Source organism: Vanacampus margaritifer, chromosome 6 (assembly GCF_051991255.1).
Source record: "Vanacampus margaritifer isolate UIUO_Vmar chromosome 6, RoL_Vmar_1.0, whole genome shotgun sequence".
Lineage (NCBI taxonomy): Eukaryota > Metazoa > Chordata > Actinopteri > Syngnathiformes > Syngnathidae > Vanacampus > Vanacampus margaritifer.
In genome coordinates this window covers 17,283,947-17,298,198 of record NC_135437.1, presented here as the reverse complement: position 1 = coordinate 17,298,198, position 14,252 = coordinate 17,283,947, and the positions used below count along the sequence as shown (strand labels likewise).

Here is a 14,252-nt window from a genome sequence, read left to right as displayed (position 1 = left end):
GTGAGAGAATGCCGTGAGATTACCGTGATAATGCGTTCAGGTTCGGTAGGATCAAGTAATGCTTTTTAAAAATCTTATAAATATTGTATTTGCCGTTATAAATTAACAAATATTATTAAGAGCATAGTTTGTATACAGGGTACGTTTTCGTCATAATCATTGAAAAAATATGGGAAAAACGAATAATTTCGAAGATGGATAATGTCCCGACTCCCAACATACGCGGTTTCGAGGTTACGAACAGTTACTCCATGCCTACTGTTTAGCTCAGTAATACGTCACCAAGCTAAAAGGCCATCTATTTATTTGCTGTAATTAGACATTTATTGCCGAGTGCCGTATGATTTTGACTCTTTTTTATTTTATTTTTAATTATCATAGAAATCAACGAACACAGTCTTACCTTTGTTTGAGTTTATTGTGCAAGTATTAACCAGGCAAGCGTTACAAGTTCATGGCGATACAAATTTGGTCTGCATGCTCCTAGCACATTCAAGTTTGGACACAAACACAGGAAATCGAGCACAACCTGTTTTTTTACCCCCCAAAAAACCTAAACAAACAAACAAAAAAAGATTTATAGTACCACTAATTCAAACGAGCATTTATTGCACTTACAAAACAACAACAAATGATCAGAAAGCAAATTTACAGTCTGCTTAAAAAAAAATCCAGCACTGGACATCATGAATCAACCACACAGACAAAAATCAGTAGCAGGATTAGGACTCAGACTAAACATGAAAACAGCAGCGATGCAAGCTGAGCAAAGAAATTTGACCTATAATAATAAGCCATGGTTACTTTGAACATATATCATTTTGAACGTTTTTATCATTTGCGATAAAACCATAACAAATTGTATAAATCACATCAAATAGACTGAACAGGACGGGGCGGTGACCTGGTTATTTATTTGACACTCAAGAAATAGGGTTGGTGATGTTTCCTGGGAGCAACACTGATCTGGAGCATCTTTAAAAATAAAGACAGTACAAGATGGACTTGGCAAATTTGTGTATGCTGATGACTGTCGCTTTAAAATACCCCTTGTGAAATGTAGACAATAAAAAACACTGAATGAGAATCCAAGTGCATTAGAAATTTTGTAGAGTCAGTTGGACCAATGACTGAAGTGGGTACCAACAACTGGGCCAAATTTGACCTTTATTTATTTATTTGTATCAAAGGTCTGATTATCGAATGTCTGTGTTGAGCGATAACCATGTGGTTAGAGAGTGATTTTTTCCAGCACAACATGATCTGTTGTTTATACTAAGAATAAACAACACAATTGATTTGTTTGACACGTTTACTGTAAAAAATATATTTGACAAGTTTTATATTGGTATTTGTGTCGTCCAGTTTAAACGAGTGTATTATGGTCGTATCTGGTAACCAAATCCGAATGATACTTGGGAGCTTTGGGCTGACACTTGAGGCGGATGGCGGTTCAACAGGCAAACGTTAGGCGCTTCTTTGGCCGTTGTTTAAAATCCACGCCAGTATTTGCAGCTTTCTTTTTGTGCGCATGTGTTGCTTATTATGACCAGCATCCGAACTTTGGGATATTTGACAAAGTTAAGGCAGACGAAGATTGCTCCCATTTGGACGGCTAGACTGTATGAGAGTGTGTGAGGGCGGGTGTCATGTGGCGCCTTCCATTCCACTCGTGCACGCTTGTCCGAGGTTTGTCGCGGACGACGCGGGCTCCTGATCCGATTCTCGCACGCAGATGACGGCGTCGCCGCTCACATTGATGAGACACTGAGCCTGTGACAAACACAAATGGGTGGATTAAAACACTGAAACAGGTCCGATCGTACCCCAAGACTTGAATTTGTTCTGTGACTGGTTATAAATATTTACCTATTTAGCATGCCATATGTCTTTAATCTGTTTGTTGGAGTTAAGTGTACCTGGTTCTTATTGGGATTCTCCATTAACACGCACTCCTTCATGCTGTAGGACACAACGGCATTTCCCCCCAAAGCTGCGACGTGGGCACGAACCATGGCAAACACTTCGGCTATGAACGAATGGAGGAAGCCACTCACACCGCCTTCCTGAAAAGGATGAAAACACACAAGACTGGCTGCGAATTCACCTTTTTTTTTTTTTAAGGGGTGATTTGAGTCATTTTGCCCGCACCTCTCGTAAAGACGTGGTCTCACGAATGAAGAACATGTTAATGATTCCCAAGTATTTCAGCACACGCGTGCCGGGGAGGAAGGAAAGCGGCGTCATCTTCACCACGGTGACCGAGCTTCCTCCGAATGAGCAACGGTTGGAGCGCAGCGAGCGGGACCGGCTCTCGGTCAGCGAACTGGAGCGCTCCAGAGATGAGACTGAAGGTTCACAGACCACAAACAGATTCTTTGCAGGGCATGTTGCTAAATTGCTAAAAGGCAGCTGACTGAGGTTGCCATGACAACACTGTGTAATTAAAGTACATAGAATATCCGTGTCTTACATAGTGACATTGTACGAATTGATCAATTATCTAAGCAAAAATAAATAAATAAATAATTGAAAGTTGTAGTTGTTTTGTTACCACACTTTTTTTTAAAGTAATAAAACAGCAAATTACAGGTTTGTTTTCATATATATTTGTATTAATTTGGTTGAACTACTTCAATGTATTAAGTAAATTTAGGATCTCACAATGCACTTTTGCAGCTAGGCAGGCAGACAGACCACGTGTCATATTAAGGTCAAATGTGTGCGTTTCAGCCTTTGAATTACTTTTCTCGCATTTGCATCAATTTTCTAAGTCATTTAAAAAAAAATTCAAGCATGGCTAAATTTGTTGCTAGGTGCTTTTGTAGGCAAAAAAAAAAAGTTGTTAGGGTTATTTGAGAAGTTGCCAAATCTAGCACTAAAAGTGCCAAAACGGCAAAACGTAAAGGTGACACCTGGACCTCTAAAATAGCGAATCACCCCTCTGCCCCATCCCATTCATATTATTTTGTACTCATTCTGTAGGGTGCTAAAATGCTAAAATGAATCGTAATGTATTGAAAAACTCAAATTTTGAAGCATGAAAATGACCTTTTCAGCAAACATCCTTGTGGTGTTTACATAACATGTGATGTGACCAAAAGTTAAAACAAACGCAGTTGTGTGGATGGTGCGGGTGGCCAGACAATCACTTTCCATGCGTGACAGGCGGACAAGACAGTTTACACAGTGTCTGCAGACAGACACACAGACCTGGGAACAGCTGTGGTGTACGTTTACACGTGTCAGGGAGACGACAACATGACAAGTTACTTTTTGGGACTTTGGGCGATGGGAAACGGACGGAGATGGCTATGAACCGAGGCGGGCACAATAATAATGCACAAGCCAGAGTGTGAAAGGGCAAATTTGGTTGCTTGTCTAAATCAAGCAGAAAAAAAGCTTTCAAAGGCACTGTGGATCTCGGTTAAGCATATAAATAGGCCACTCACTTTATTAGGCACATCTGCACAATAACATGAAATCCAATGAGACAATCATTACTATTATTGTAGTATGCAGTGGTGCAGACCCTCACTGCATCAGAACCGTTTAATTGAGTATGCTAACTGCAAACTAAACTATATTTCCTCATTGAGTGGCCAAGTGAATTTGTATTTACTATTTTACAGGCTGCATTTTAATAAACTTGAATCTGGTAGAAAATTATTTTTCTGCCGTAGTCATATTATACAGAATCATAAGATAATATGTAGTACTGAATCTTAGGGTGTTCAACTGTTTTCTTCCAGCATTTCAGTTTTCTCGATTTATTGGGCGTGGCTAAAATGACACCCAATGAGGAGACGCCTATTAAAACAAATATTTCAGGAAACATTGTTAAAACTAAAAACACAGCATTGGTGACGACAATGAATTTCACTGGATATCAAGATTTCTTCTTACAAGTAGATGAGGTCAGCTCTTGTTTTGAATCTCATTGGATTGTGCAGGTGCACCTTGTTAATATTTGTGGCCTGAGAGAGCAACTTTTCTCAATATTTGGATCGAATGGAGTTAATATTTTGTGGGGGAAATGCATGTGGAAATTTTTTTTATTTGACAACTTCTATTAATTTGCCATTATCAAATAGATAAATCCCCAAATCCAGCTCAGTGGAATAGTGGTAGCGTATCCACCCTGAGACTGGGAGGTTGTGGGTTCAATCCCCGGCAGGGTCATACCAAAGACTATAAACAAAATGGGACCCATTGCTGCCCTGCTTGACACTCATTAGCATTAAAGAGTTGGAATTGGGGGGTTAGATCACCAAATGATTCCCGAGCGCAACCCCTGCTGCTGCTCACCGCTCCCTCAGGGGATGGGTCAAATGCGGAGAACGAATTTCGCCCCACCTAGGTGGGTGTGACAATCAGTGGTACTTGAACTTTCAAAAGGGGCGTGGCCTTAAAAACGTTCACACTATCCAACAAAAAGCTACAATTGAATTCCTACGGCTCCATCCCACAGCAGCATGCATGGACGTTGTATGACATGTGCGTTGTGTGTATGTGCGTGCGTGCTCTGTATCTTTGCACGTGGGCAGCAGAGTGTGCTCGTGATTGTGTCCTACTTGTCTTAACTGATCCCCGTCTTATGGTGTGAGCTTTCAGCCTAAGCAGTTCTAGCCAGGTGCTGCATCTGTCTGCAAAGGAACCGTAATCAACGGAGGCAGCTGGAGAGAACACACACACACACACACACAAAACCCACAACCACACAAAAGACAACAAGGAAAAAAAACAACAAAAAAAAGAACAAAAGTGGATGAGGTCTGGAGCGGTGTGGGATATTTCTGTCCGAGACATAAGGATGGTAAGGCAAAAAATGGGCCTGTGTTTTAGTTTTGGTAGCAGATAGATCAGGTGGGGGCTGGTTACATATGACGGTGCATGAGGGGAGGGGTAAGGGGGGGGGGGGTGTCTTACCTCTGGGTGACACAGCAGCACTTGTTGAGCCAGCTGTGAACAGACACACCAACAACAATGTCTTCCTTTTGCGTTTGATATGAAAGGATTACATGTCCATTCATAATCCAGGGCTGGATATACACTGCAGGTACATATTCACAAAATGTTACAAAACCGCTAGAGTTCAGGTGCACTTGACCAACTCTTCTTCACTAGGGACGTGCCGTTAGGGCACGCAGGAGAGGCAGAGACTCCCTGTCCTCTCTGCTGCACGTGAAGAGTAAAAAAAATAATAATAAAAAAAATAAAATAAAAATAATAAAAAAAATAAAATAAAATAAAATAAAATAAAATAAAATAAAATAAAATAAAAAAAATAATAATAATAAAAAAAAAATTGTGCATTTCCTGCCGGAGACCTCACACAAGAGACATCGCTGTATACCATTTTTATTAATTTATATTTAATGTGTGTGTGAAAGCGTGTCACTATTGGCATACATGACCACAAGATTAAGCCTCGGCTGGTTGAGGATGTGCAGACCTAGCCACCATCTTGAAATGGGAGTCCCCGTTGATCCCTTCCATTCACTTGTATTGAGGTTAAACGGTGTTTAACTCCAATAAATTAATTTTAACTCATCCAGTTCTTTTATTGATTTTGACCCGCTTTGGTTTGTTAGGAACATCCGACGCACATTTAATATAAAAGGTAAGACCAATTGCATTTTGATTTTTAAAAAAAAGGATCTCAAATGTATCACTTAAAAAAAAAAAAAGAAAGAAAGAAAAAGGAATTGTTGCAGTGTAAATCCAGCCAGATTGCTCAATCTAAAACAGTTTTGTGTCCGACAACATGACACTATTATCCACTAGGTTCACAACGGACGAGACCAAACTCTGCAACCTAACATGGCTGAGCATTTACCTTCCGGGTGCACAATAACCAGCTGACTTTGGCAGAGTTTTGCAGCCGGAGTGAGTAAAGAGACTGTCCCTGAGGTGTTAGTGAAGGAAATGGGTGACGAAGCCTGTTAGTTGAAACGGTGGGCGCGCGAGGGCAATCTTGAGAAGAAAGCTTGACGTTACCTGAGGCTTTCAATAACGGCTGCGTGTTGGCGGAAGGGGAGTCGGCACAGAGCTCCAGGGGAAACTGCAGCTGCTCTTCAGTCTCACCGCATCCTGAACCACACCCACAGACATTCCACATGACAAAAGTGTTTGAGCATCTCAGATTTCCATGTTTACTTTGGTAAAAAAAAAAAAAAACTCAAAAGGTTTTTCATGCAGTGTGTAGCCTGAAGCTTCCATAAATACTGATTTAGAAACTACCAATGAATGTATTCAAGTTTAAAGTACGTATTAAGCAAACGTCACTTTTTAATGCTTGCATAACACACAGTTCAGATTCTGGAGTGCCCACCCCACATCAAATCTAAAAAAACAAAAACAAACTAAGCAAATCTTTATTAAGCTGCCTATTCCCCATAATGTAAAGCCGTTCTGAATTTAGCTGAATTGTGATGTTATGTCACAGTCCAGGCACTTTACATAATACTGCCTCCGCATCAAGCCAAAATCCGAGCAAAGCTGCAGAGTTTTTGCCACAAACTGCGACCCGCCTTTGGTGATGGGCTTGTCCGCTGGCTTCTCCTGGATCTGGTCCTTGTCGAACGTCATGGCAACTGCCGTCACGGCAACCTGCAAGCGCAGCAGAAGTGTGAAAGGTAACGGAGGCTATAGGCACAAGGGACGCCCACTCACCTGTATGAGTTCTTCTTCCGGCACTGCTACGGTGAAGTTGAGATGACAAATACAGCAGGGGGTCATAGAACGCAATTTGAAGTACAAACTCTGAAATAATCACAACAAACTGACCATAAGCTTTGCCACTTGCAGTCAAGGAAGAAGCAATGTGCTTTTTATATACTGACATTTTACAGTAGTTACTTATTTTTGCACTTTATAAAAATGATGGAATAGAAAAAAGTCTTATTCTATATTTTAGCTACAAGTTAAGGTTTTCTCATGGCAACAGTTTGCCCCAGGGAGAGATTCATTTTACGGTTATTAAAAACTTAGAGGTATCACTGTGTTTGTCATACAAACCTTTAGCAGGTTCTCACACAGGTCAGTGAAGATTTTGTTCAAGCCTTGATTGGTGAGATTGGCATTACTCAACCTTATCACCCTCACTGATGTAAACATCTGGGGGAAAAAAAAGCAATCACAACTTACATTTACTTGAAATTTTGACCCTCTTGTGTGTACTTAACTGAAGTGGGCTACACACATCCTAATTTGGACAAATTTGAGCATGACCGGATTTCTCTAAAAGATTATCCTGAATAATTGTCTTAAAAGCAGGCATGAAAACGGGTCACTCACAAAATTTAAAAATCTGTTAAGATGTTAACATTTGCTATGTGTGAACCCCACTAAAACTGTCAAACCAGTTCATGCTCTATAACTACACATGTGACATGCTATGTGACGAGAGACCTGTATTCCAGAGGTCCAGTTGTAAATCCCAGGCATGTTCTCAGTGTTGCAGCTGTGGAAACCTTAAAAAAGAAAAGAAAAAAAAAGACATGAACAGGGGATTAAGGATCAAAATGTGCGTTTTCACTATGATGATTCTGTTCACATACCCGTGGGAGGTGAGGCGTCCGTGAGTAGGGAGTGAATATCTTCCACGGCATCAGTGTCATCTATCTACAGCAGGGATGGACAAAATGGACGCCAGGTCATTCATAGATAAAGTCACAAAAAATGTGTGTGAAAAATACTGAATTTCAATAATAAATAATTCATTCTCATGCTTTTATTTTGTAATTTACAAGCAGTTTAATTATAAAGAATTAAACAACTAACACAAACAATACATTAAAATAAAAAAGTTTTAATGTTTAGATAAATTGTTTATTTGAATAATACTGTATGCATTTTTTACTTAGATAAATTAACACAAAAATAAATAAACACATTTCAACTGCTATATTTTAGGAATAAAACACACTAATTTAATGCAACAAATTTTACAGGACTCTTGATTAAAAACATTTGTAAAAAAAAAAATCATCAGCACTCTCAATTTTTTTTCAAAATAAAAAGTCCTGTAATATTTGTATCATTAAATTAGCTGAGTTTCCTCCAAAAATGGTTTAAAAAATGGATAATTAAAATATATGTGTTTATGGCTCCCAAGCCATACTTTGCTTATGCCTGATCTACAAATAAAACTTATAGCCTTTAACACCAATCATCTGACTTTCATAGCAATGCACCCACCTCCAGGACAAAAGCATCCTTCTTGCCATGAGAGAGGTCCAGTTCTGACAGCTCGTCGGAACTTTCTGAGTGGGAGCGGAACAGCCTGGTTCGTTGTCTGGGCTCCGGGATGGGAGAACCCACCACTTCCTCTGTGAACTCCTGAAAAATAAGTAACCAAAAAAAAAAGGACAGAAAAGCTGAACTGATGTTTAAAGTAGTTGGACATCACTGCACTCCCCCCAGTTGTAGAGGGACATGCCTCATGCTCGCTCACAGACCACCATCAATCACTCACTGCACGGCTGGTGTTAATTTGAAAATAGATCTGCACACGCACACACACACACACGCACACGCACACACAGGGTGAATGGGCAGAAAAATGGACATAGTTAACAAATACAATGAGTCACAATATGGCTAAAGCTTCCTGCCACAAAAGGAACTGAGGTGGGTTACACGTTGGCCCGCTCCCGAACGCTTCCCCCACCCCAAGTTAAACGGTTATCACAAAAGGGGTGAGGTGTTGGTAGAGGTTGTGATTAACAAGAGTGAAGCATTTGTCATGCGTTGCCGTGTCGCACAGTGATCAGTACCATGTTTATGTCGCTGAGCACCTCGGGGTCCAGGGTAAATAATTTCTTTGATGACCAGAGAGAGATAAAATTGGTTAAGTTTATCAGGACGCACAGAGAACACAAGACAACAGATAAGACTGTAGAGCAATGTATGAGGACTTGACGCCACAAAAGATAATGGACAAGGTTTCTAAACTGATTCCCCTAGGACAGGGGTCTGCAATCTGCAGCTCTGGAGCCACATGTGGCTCTTTAGTCCCCCTGTGGTTCCCCCCCCTGTGGATCTCTCTCTCTAACAAAAGAAGTAGCAATTATTGTTTATTTATTTAGTTTTTTTTTTTTTTAGATAAAATATGATTTTAATTCATTAACGATTAAATGAAAAATGTCAAAAAAATGTCAGAGTCCAAATTTCTAAAGTTTTAAAAAATACCTAAAGACAATCCAAAAAGGAAGAAAAACAGAAAATTCGCATAAAATGTCCTTGAAATGGCAAAAAACGCAGGCAAAAAAGAAACAAAAGAAGAAATCCTGAAACTTACTATAAAATGTCGAAAAAGTTGCTAAAAAATAAAAAAATTGACAGAAAGGCAGAAAAGACTAAAAATGCATGAAAAATAATGTATAAAATATTATATATATAAAAAATAATAATAAATCTAATTAAAAAAAACAGATGACAAAAGGTATAAGAAAATGATCCTCAAAATATTGGATGCTGCATATTATTCCGCTATGTGACAGTTCTAATTAGCTTTTATGCCCTCAGTACATTAGACTAACACAAACACACTGTTTCGTTCGTCACAATGTTCAAATGTTTTGCGCCTCTAGACAGACTTTTGGCAATTTATTTGGTCTAAAATGGCTCTTTTGACAGTAAAGGTTATTAACCCCTGCCCTAGGACAAACTAAAAGCTTAAGTAACGCAGTGGAACCCCTAAAGTCGAATGGGAAGAAATACAAAAGTATTTATTCATCATGGTTGAGTAAAGATCTACGATGAAAAATAAGGTGTCTTTATTTATTTATTTATGTACATCATTGATACTCCGAGCGAGTGTAGTGCATCTCACCGGTGTCGTGATCTGATAGAGCTCTTTGTTCTTGGCGATGGTGTCGTTGATCCTCTTCTGGATGGTCAACATGTGGTGCTCGTTGCTCAGGTCACCCGAAGTCTTCCCTGCGATCTGAATGCCTCCAGGTGAAGGCAGGGCGGTCAGATACACTCCTGTGGCAGACTGAATACATACACACGCACACGTTTGAAAAACATTGCACTGCAATGCTGCCAGGAAGCAAAGACAGATGGATTACAGTAAACCTCTGCTACTCGAGGTATAAACAACTTACGACCTTTTATATTAATAGTTCAAAGTGTAAATATAACAAAAACCATGATCCTTAAAATGAATTAATATCATTTCTAACTCATCTTACAATACATTTGAAAACAAATGTCTTACAGATAAAAAAAAAAAGAGAGAAAAAAAGCACCACAAGTGCCCATGTACATTCTGTTTAGAGCCTCTCATAACAAACCTACTGTAGTTCCATGACAAAAATGTATTTCCTTCCACGCCATCTTTGGGCATTTAAGAAAAAGCACTAAAAAATGCAAACAGATGGAGATTGGATACAGATGGAGAAAAGATACAAACAATCGTGGATTGACAACAAAAACTGCCACTGATAGCAAAAAAAAAATAAGGTTTGAAATTGCCTTTACATTACAGTGGTACCTCGAAGTTAGAACACAATTCGTTCCTGTGAAGTGTTCGAAGTCCGAAATTGTTCAACCGCCGAATAAAAATTCCCATAGGAAATAATGTAAATGCAATTCATCTGTTCCCAAGCTACAAAAACTCAAAATTCCTATTTTAATTTCTATTTATGTAAAAAAAACATGTACACCCTGTACAGTATTTTAAACAATAAAAAATACCTCACCTTTTATGTTGTGGAGTGATGGCATTAGTGGATGAAAATGCTGTGTTAATGCATGCTTTAATTCAGTGCTAACTTAGTGTATTTTACATTGTGCATATTGTTACATTACTAAGGGGTCCTTGTGCGCTGTTTCGCGTCAGGCACGTTGTTGAACAGTAAATGGGGGGTCCTTGTGCAGAATTGACAGAAGTAATCACGGTCGGTGCGATCATCTCCTTCCTAAATCCACTATGGTTACAGGACTGTACATTTTTCTTTTCTGCCATTGGAACTGCTGTCTTTCTTTGGGCCCATGTCGAAGAAAATTGTGGTGGAAAAATCAAAATGCACTCGCGAAAGTACGGAGCACCTCCGGGAGTATTCACCCGCTTTGATTGGAAATTAGCAGCGCTTCGTCTCCACTACCGCAACGTGAGCATTCGGCATCGGTCGGCTTCACTCGGCTACCCGATTCAAGGTACGTTCGGCTTTGCTTGGTTTGCTTGGATGCTCAAACTCCGAGAATGAGGTCAAACTCTGAGGCATTTTTTATTCCGATTTTTTGGTCGAAGTCCGATTTGTACGAGTTCCGAAATGTTCAAACTCCGAGGTTCCACTGTACTTATGTCTAAATGTACTTTATATCTCAACTTACTTCAACATACTTCCTTGCTGCCAAAATAGCATCTGAGGCTTTTGCTTTGGCACAAAAACAGTGAATAGGAGAGTTTTTCAGCCAATAGCGGAAATCAAAAAAATCAAAACAAAAAAACACCAATAGGCTAACTGGCAAATAACCAACCGCAAACATGCAGGTGTTCACTATATATGAATTCATGAATAGTGAACTGTGAATATGCAGGAGATTACTGTATTGGATTAAAAAGTGGACCTACAGCCAGCCCGAGCAGCATGTTCTCGCCAACACTGATCTGTATGTGGAGGCCAAACAGAGCGTTCATGCTGTGCAGCTTCAGCTTGTTCATCAACTGAGTGTGCAATTCGTATTCCATAAAAGGAAGCAGGTTGGAGATGGCCGTGGCGTTCACCTCCCCCTGAGCTCGCTTCTTCAGACGACATAATCTGCGAGGTGACAAACACTGCTGTTAACTTGTATCGATTCCAGGGATGGACGGATGAGCTTCCTCCCAGGTTGCTTTGAGGAATCATACCTGGCCTGAATGAGACATCCTTTCCCGGTGACGGCTGCATCTGATGGCAGGTCGATTGTTGTGAACAGAACATCGGGGACCTAGCAAAAATATAATTACAATGAAAGATGCAAGCATTTGACTCAAAAGTTACTGAATAATAGCGGTCATTTTTTGAGACCCCTAAAATACAGTGCCTAGGTTTTCATTAGGATACATGTACATGGAAATACTGATGAGCTTTCATCACGTTGAGGCCCCCAAAAAGGCAAGTTGGTTTATTGGACGACAAAATAAACGGTGATTCCAGCAATGGTGTTCGGGCCCTTATAAAGTAAAGTAATCAATTACATTTCCTACCAATAGACGGCATTTAAACACTGTCAAACAACAGCAGATGCACTTGAGACCTTTTGGCGTCTGCAGAGGTAGCAGTAGGTGAGCTGGGCGGGAAAGGGCATGTTGAACTCATCGTACGGGATGTGACAGAAACCGCAACTCGAGGGAGACGGATCCTCAAACCTGGTGAAGGCGACAATTTGCTGTCAGACTATACAAGTGGATTTATGCACAATGGATACATTCAATATATTGTACCTCACCAATCTAATGAAATCCAATGGAAAAAGATGTGACAATGATACTCACAGTTTTTCCCCTATTGTTACATTAACACAGACAGTGTCAATTCAGATTTAAGCCCGTCTTTACTATCTCTGAAAAGTGAGACTTTCTTTTTATTTTAATGGAATTGGGATTTACTTAATTCCGTATTCATGCACATGTATTGTTATAGCTGTCAAATCATACCAGATTTGAACAAAATTTGTAATGTATTTCCTTCGAGGGTTAATCGTTAACCTAACCTAGATTCTTTAACTGGAAACCATCGGTGCAAAATTTTTGTTCTTGTGATGAGTGGCTACTTCTTCTAATTTGCTGGGTTAAAGCAGACATCCAATTTCATGTGTGGTTGGATGCAACTACAGACGCTCCCCTACTTACGAACATTCGAGTTACGAACAACGGTACATACGAACATGTCTGCGCGCATGCGCGCATGTCAAAAAATGTTCGGAAAGAGATGCTGTAAGTTAGATTTTTTATTGCGCACCTTTTTCCGAGTACTGTAGTGCTTCTTTCCGCCGCTAATACCGACGCTTGGCGCTGTGAGAGCTCACCCAGCATTGGAGGCTCAGCAACGTGTCGAGGAGGAGGAAGAAGAAGAAACGCCTGTCGCTCATAGATAAAGCCATCGCACTCTTCCAGCAGCAAGACCCAAATATTGAACGTTGCACAAAGGTTGCAAATCAATTGAATGATGCCATACAGTGCTACCGCATCATTTATGATGAAAAAAGAAGAAAACTGTGCAATCGTAGTTAGATCGCTTCTTTCGGCCAGTTTCTAGTAAATCCTCCAAGGAAGATACTCATCAACCCTCATCTTCTTCTCCTCGACCCTCAACTTCTTCCTACATTGAAGTTACGGAGGAGGAAGTAACTTTTGAAGCCCATTCCAGCGACGACGAAGAACCTCTCATGATATAAAATCCTCCTCTTCCTCCTCCATCAAATCCTTAAGCATCGAGTACATCTTCCAAAAGTTAAACTTCATTTTATTTATCTTATTACGTACATGTACATACTGTGTGTGTCTCTCGCTCTCTCTCTCTAACATACGTAGTACAGTACTGTACGTATTCTCTTTAAACATAAATTATAATACAAAATATAGCACTGAAGCAACTTACGAACAAATTCACCTTACGAACGATCGCTCGGAACGTAACTCGTTCGTAAGTTGGGGAGCGTCTGTATATATATATATATATAAAAATACGTTTATTAATTTATTTAAAAAATATTCAAATATTTTTCTCTTCTTTCTGACTGTATCCCTCCACCACCACTTGTACAAACCCACAATAGATTATTTATATTGTGCGTGTCAAATTAGGGATCAAAAGCACCTGTGGTCCATGCTTCCAACATCCAAACACCCTTCACGCATGTAGCGAGGATTCAAGATGGCTGCCGTGCCGGACGCGGACAGGATGCACACCTCTTCACTGAGTTTGGTGGAGGGTGGAAAGAAAGGGCGATTAAAAAAAAGGAAGCATACATTTAGAGAAAATGTATATTTTACTTGAGAACATTTTACTGGAAATTGTAGTCCATACCAGATGCTGGTGCTCTCGCTGTATCCCACGACGGCATGGCAACCGAGAGCTTTGGCATGAGACTTGATTTCCTGTCGTATCTCCTCCCACCAGGCGTCGCGGGTTTCTGGCTCATCTGGAAAAACACACAACGCCCCGATCAACAAAACATGAAACAGGACTGCTGACTGGATGAAATATCTTCCAAACATTCATTGGACTTTATATTCTGCAAGACACACTAAACCT

The 14,252-nt window shown here is 40.0% G+C and overlaps 1 protein-coding gene across 17 annotated transcripts in view; it reads right to left on the bottom strand.

Moving 5' to 3' along the window:
- Positions 1-399: 399 nt before the first annotated feature.
- Positions 400-14,252, bottom strand: part of c2cd5 (C2 calcium dependent domain containing 5) — a 35,967-nt gene continuing 22,114 nt past the window's right edge. For 7 of the 17 annotated variants that reach the window (XM_077569621.1, XM_077569622.1, XM_077569626.1 and 4 more), the window contains 19 exons: positions 14,025-14,139; positions 13,815-13,913; positions 12,253-12,364; positions 11,864-11,943; positions 11,588-11,774; positions 9,839-10,003; positions 8,781-8,825; positions 8,203-8,343; positions 7,563-7,626; positions 7,414-7,475; positions 7,021-7,119; positions 6,676-6,765; positions 6,534-6,612; positions 6,001-6,093; positions 4,930-4,962; positions 4,575-4,676; positions 2,152-2,348; positions 1,920-2,066; positions 400-1,773 (listed from right to left, as the gene is read on the bottom strand). In XM_077569621.1, the coding sequence (XP_077425747.1) occupies positions 1,648-1,773; positions 1,920-2,066; positions 2,152-2,348; positions 4,575-4,676; positions 4,930-4,962; positions 6,001-6,093; positions 6,534-6,612; positions 6,676-6,765; positions 7,021-7,119; positions 7,414-7,475; positions 7,563-7,626; positions 8,203-8,343; positions 8,781-8,825; positions 9,839-10,003; positions 11,588-11,774; positions 11,864-11,943; positions 12,253-12,364; positions 13,815-13,913; positions 14,025-14,139 (2,036 nt within the window). In that variant the 3' untranslated portion in view covers positions 400-1,647. Of the gene's footprint in view, positions 1,774-1,919; positions 2,067-2,151; positions 2,349-4,574; positions 4,677-4,929; positions 4,963-4,984; positions 5,914-6,000; positions 6,094-6,533; positions 6,613-6,675; positions 6,766-7,020; positions 7,120-7,413; positions 7,476-7,562; positions 7,627-8,202; positions 8,344-8,780; positions 8,826-9,838; positions 10,004-11,587; positions 11,775-11,863; positions 11,944-12,252; positions 12,365-13,814; positions 13,914-14,024; positions 14,140-14,252 lie in introns of those variants that run through there. The other 10 variants (XM_077569627.1, XM_077569633.1, XM_077569631.1 and 7 more) reach the window with 4 other exon arrangements.